We start from the raw sequence: 5,707 nt of genomic DNA on the forward strand, positions 1-5,707 counted from the left end.
CTTGACGTAGTTCGTTTTTGTCAGACTAGCAAATAGCAAATAACGTTAATTCCTGTTGCATTATTAAATCCCAGTTTATTTTTTAAAACCTGTCCAAACTTTGTTACAGTTAAAATTAGCCTACCTCATTAAATAATCCTTAATGAGGCTTTTTATTTATTTATTTACATTTAAGGCCGGAACGATAAATAAATGTGAACAGGTCTTTAGTTTTGAATGTCCAACTTTATAGTTTCACAAAGGCAAAGCTAAACAACATTACTTGCAGTTAAATTGGCATTTTCTCTGCATCATTGGGTTTTTTTTGAGAGAGAGATTGCAACCACAAGAAGGTTTTTAGGTAATGAAATTACTTATAGCTGCTTACAACTAGAAAAGCTGATATTCACTCTTCCACAACTTTTTAAACTGGTATTAATTTCAATGTTTTGCCAGGTCTGTAAATCACACACTTACTAAGGTTTTCCTTGACTTTGCGATCTCTTTGAATTAATTTGTTAGATAATGTATATAATACCTATTTTCTTGTATACTGACCAACTTTAAGTATATTGTACAGAATTTAAGGCAACATTTAGTGTTATGAAATTAAAAACGAAACACATAAAGGTATAAAATGTGAGCTCAAAATCAAATGTAATTATGGTTAATATATGGAAGTTGAATCGGATTGATTGTTTGCTGAATTAAAGTTACCTCTGGGTCTGTGTAATCATTTACCATGGTATAAAAGGATACAAAGGTCATACATGAAGTGACGCCAATTACACTATAAGGAAAACAGACCAGAAAAACAGACGTAAACTATTTTACTATGCTAACATGAACTCCACCACAACATGTTTTGCAATATATACAATATTTATTTAAAAACACACACACACAAAAAAAAGGAAATAACCATCACAGTCCACAAATATTGTGGAGGCAGTGTGAACAGTTACAGGGAGAAGATCTGTCAAAAGAAATTGGAGGAATATAATCTCATTTTATATATAAATAAGGGTTCATGATAAAACAGACAAATGTGCTGAGTAGAACCAGAGAATTTAAAATTCTGGGTATGAAACGCTTCGTATTGCATTATTTTTTTTATATAAAATGCCAATTTAATTCATCACAGAGTCATAAATCAGTCAATAATTACAGACCAGGCCAAAAGATCATATGGTTGCTGCAGTAAACCTGTCAATTAAAGGGACAGTTCACTCAAAAATGAACATTGTCATTATTAGCTCTTTTCACTCTAAAGGCTCGTTTACATCAAGAACGATAACTATAAAGATAAGCTATATTAGCCTCCACACCAGCGGATGATATCGTTCTGTTTATTCTAAGCGCGCGCTGCAGTTTTGTCGTCTGCCGCTTTAAATGCTCAAGCTGACTGGATTCTGATTGGCTGTCAGTGTTTTTATCATTCATCAACTGGAAATAATCATTCTGAAAGTGATTCCAACGATGTTGTTTCTCTGTGCCGTTATCTTTATAGTGTGAATTTTTCAAACTCTATCTTTATTGTTATAGTTATCTTAAACCCTTATGACTTTCATCTGTAGAACATAAAAGAAACTATTTTTGTCCATAAAAAGCAAGTCAGTGGTGTCCAAAAGTCATACAGGTTTGGAATGACATGAGTAACAATCCCTTGAACCGTAGATCCACTGCAGGTTGAGTAAACAGTGCAAAACAAAGTATTCACTATTACTTGAGAACTGCTGAAATCAACAATATTTTAGTAACACATTCATTTGTCTGAGGTTATCTGTGAATATGCTACATAATTGCTCTTTCTGTCCATCTTTTTGGCCAAGAAAAGCTTTTGTAAAAGAGTCCCAGATCTCCAGTGACCTCAGAGAAGAGGACATATGCTGTTCCACCACCACCGATCTCCCATACTGTTCACTTCAATTCAGTTTTACATCCACAACTGCCGAAATCATCCAGAGGAAGGTCCATTCTCCTCTTCCTGTAAGGTGTGATGGCTAGTTCAAGCAGTCTCTATCTCTCTGCCTCCATGACAATAATAGTATGCTCAGCGGAGGCTTGCTGAGTCACAGCTGCGGGCCAGCCTGGAGAGACCGTCTGCGGCACGAGCTGACCCGGAGTCCATCGGCCCTGCAGGCCAGGGGTCGCCGGAGGGCTCATGGCCCAGTTGGTGTGAGGAGCTGGTGATGTAGCCATAGGAGAGATGGGACTGCTGTTGCCGAAGCTCTCTGAGGCTTTAAGATGAGAAAACATGGCTAGGGCATCTGGGAAGTTGGGGGGTGTCGCTGGTGTGTTGGCTGGAGTGCACATCTGGAATCAAAGACAGAACCAACTTAATTTATAATGAACACTTCAACATTCTGTAAGAACTATCAATTTTGATATCATGCTGACTTTAAAACTGGTCCGGTTAATGCAGCATTCGACACACAAGGGTCAGTTTCATGAAGTCGATTTTTACAGCTTTGTCCACTGAATGGAAATCATTTTCTTAGAATTGAGGAAGTCTCAGAAATGTGACTGAGGTTGTAGACCTTTGGAGTTGATTTAATAATGATTGGCTACCTTGCCTGAATAAACACGAGATCTGATGCACCGACACAAATGCTACTATAGCAACGTTTAGTCTTTCAGGCCAGCGCTAAGAAGAAAAACAACACCTATGACATGTTGTGCTCCCGTTTAAAACACACTAGAATTTAAAGAATTAAAGCCTTTTTTTTGGGCTTCTGACCTAAGACACATTTGCAAATTCTATTAACAATATACAAACTATTCTCTCTATATGTTAAATACTTTTGATATTACTTGTGTACCATTCAAAAGTGACAGTAAAGACATTTATAATGTTACAAAATATTAATTTTTTAAATAAATGCTGTTCTTTCAAACTTTCTATTCTCAAAGACAGTTGAAAAAAATGTGTCACAGCTTCCACAAAATTATGAAGCAGCACAACTGTTTTCAACAATGATAATAATAATAATAATAATACATGTTTCTTGAGCATCAAATCATAATATATTAGTGATTTCTGAAGGAACACGTGACACTGAAGACTGGAGAAGTGATGCTGAAAATTCAGCTTTGACATCACAAAAATACATAACATTTTAAAATATATTACAATAGAAAAGTTATTTTAAATGTTTATAATATTTCACAATATTACTATTTTTTATCAAATAAATGAAGCCTGGGTGAGCATGAGACTGCTTTCAAATATATATATATATATATTTTTTTTTTATCAACCTAAGTATAACTGATTTTCTAAATAACAGCTAGTTTCTCACATCACACCACAACATGTTTCTTCTAACATAAAATAATTTCAATGCAAATTAATACCATTTATTTGGTAAGTAGTCATGTAGTGGAATAATACAGTCAGTTGATCATTAACGTAAAAAAAAAAAAAAAAAAAAAGAGAAGCTTTTATAAGCAATTAGTTCACTAAGCAGGTCTGAGGGTTTTCAAATACAAATATTCGCTATGGTTTGGGTTTTAGTTTCTGCACTTGTGGGTGGATGGCATACCTACACAGTATATGGTCAAAAGGCACATGTCTCCATTGACAGTCATTCAAAAGTTCCTATGTCTGACAAACATTTTGTAAACAATGTGAAGAAGATCAGCTGAATATCAGCAGTCAAGTGACAGTTCCATCAACTGGACCAAAAATTGCTCACACTGGGACACCCTTACTGTTGAGCTATTACAACTAGTACAGTAGGACTTTTAAACTGAAACCTGTATATGTGTAAAGGCTATTTCTATGAATTGCTCACTCAAACAATACTGTAATCCGAAAATGTAAATCATCTCGGCTTTCCAGTCACACACAGATCATTCGTAATTCATCTGTCTGCTTGCAGCCTTGGGGACCCAAACATTTTAAGCAAACAGAAACATCCCCATGTTGACATTGCACAACATTCCCTTTCACCTTCATTTTCACTATAACCAGAAACTGATTTGATTGGTGTTTTTTCTCCTCATTGTCATATCCTTTGGTTTGTTTGTTTAGATGTACTTTAACATTTACACATTGTAAAGCACATTGAGAGTTGTATGTGAGGCAAATACATTATTGTTTTGCTGTAAGTAATTATAAACGCCGTCAACTGCATGTATGAGACTGGTGACGTCACCATGGCAGCGCCCATAAGGGTGCGACCCGCTCCCTATAGAATAAAACTGCCTTTTCTGATTAGTCTTTATCTCATGTGGCGGCACATCATAATAATATTTTATTTATTTATTTGATGTGATGTTTGAGTAAACCATTTTAAAGTGCAAACATTTTAAGTGCACTTGAAAGTGAGAGACAAATGAGGTGCTTACCAAGGGTTAACTGACTTTGATCCGCTTTGCATGTGACCGGTAGTACTACAGTCTACTTCTGAGTAATTCCAAACAAATTCCTTTAATTTAAGATATCTGCTAAAAATGTATAAAACGTGTTTTTTAAGCCACTGATGTTTTGAACACCGCGCGTTCCTAACGTACCGTTCTTTTTATTGTTATACGGTGTAAACAGCGCAGTGTCAAGCGCGTGCTCTCTCCGTTTCCTGGAATCGCCCTCCCCCACAAATTTGGACACGTTTACAAAATCGCAACTCCCATGAGTCCAGATTATTTATCATCTTAAATATTTACATATTTAATTAACCACCTACGGGAGACTATATGCGCTTAAAAAAGACAGTTGTGAGTTTAAAACGACATAAATGTAGCCCTTGTGAGAAAACATGCCAGCCTGTGTTTATTTTTGTCTGACTCGTGGTTTCAACATGGCGGAAGTCATCATAACAGATATTAAAAACTATCAAGACAATAACAAGAGAGACAAAAAGTATATATACTCACCATTTGATGGCTGTAAGGAATATTAGCCTCTTGGAAAAAAGTACTGAGTGCAGTCTGCAACATGATAAAATAGTTATCAGTAATTCATAAACACGTGAGAAAGCAAGCAAACGTGTATTGTAGGGCTTTGAACATATATTTAAAATTATAGATATTTATTTCGCTGAAGACAACGAAATATCCCGTTTAAAATACTTTATAAAGTATTTGATTGTCCCATTTGTTGGCTTGTTTTGCTGTCTGTTTCAATGAGCTTGTCTCGCATTGTTTTAAACTACGTCAAATAAATGAAGGGTTAATTATAGTGATTTGTATAGATATTACTGTGCAACATGACATTTAGTTTTCTGTTATTTTCCCCACCAAACAAACATACCTCAAACTGCCAATGTGAAGCTTGTAGAAGCTGCTTTGCTTGATCCGCCGCACATCCGGCTGTAAGAACAAACTGATTTATCATAACTTGATGCCTTAGTTCGTCCATATCCAGTTAAGAAAGCTGTGTTATTTCGTACGTTCAAAGTTACAGCTCGCAGTCTTTCAAAAACGCCGCACTCGAACATCAACTTGTCGGGTAGAAACAGAAAATGTTGTGAGTTGAAGCGTCGCACTTAGCGCCCCCTGTCGGACAACTGCAGTGAGCGCAAGATAAGATGAACTCTGGGATTTGTAGGCAAGTATGCAAATGATAGCTCGATGGACTCAAAATAATTGATAAGACAAACATGGATATGAAATCTATATTAAATTCTTACAAACGCACATTAAATTAAGCTTCCACCCCCTTATCATGTTATTAAGATTTGTCACTTTCATCCTGTGTTGTACCAAGACTTTAGATACACTTAGT

The 5,707-nt window shown here is 35.8% G+C and overlaps 1 protein-coding gene across 1 annotated transcript; it reads right to left on the reverse strand.

Moving 5' to 3' along the window:
* Positions 1-840: 840 nt before the first annotated feature.
* On the reverse strand, positions 841-5,463 carry ubald1b (UBA-like domain containing 1b). The gene is made up of 3 exons (XM_082179910.1): positions 5,234-5,463; positions 4,858-4,911; positions 841-2,295 (listed from the first exon to the last, which is right to left on the reverse strand). Exons 1-3 carry the CDS (start codon positions 5,339-5,341, stop codon positions 1,999-2,001), a joined length of 459 nt encoding a protein of 152 aa, XP_082036036.1. The 5' UTR covers positions 5,342-5,463; the 3' UTR covers positions 841-1,998.
* Positions 5,464-5,707: the final 244 nt, after the last annotated feature.

The sequence above is a fragment of the Leuciscus leuciscus genome (genome assembly GCF_965113295.1).
Source record: "Leuciscus leuciscus genome assembly, chromosome: 1".
Taxonomy (NCBI): Eukaryota; Metazoa; Chordata; class Actinopteri; order Cypriniformes; family Leuciscidae; genus Leuciscus; species Leuciscus leuciscus.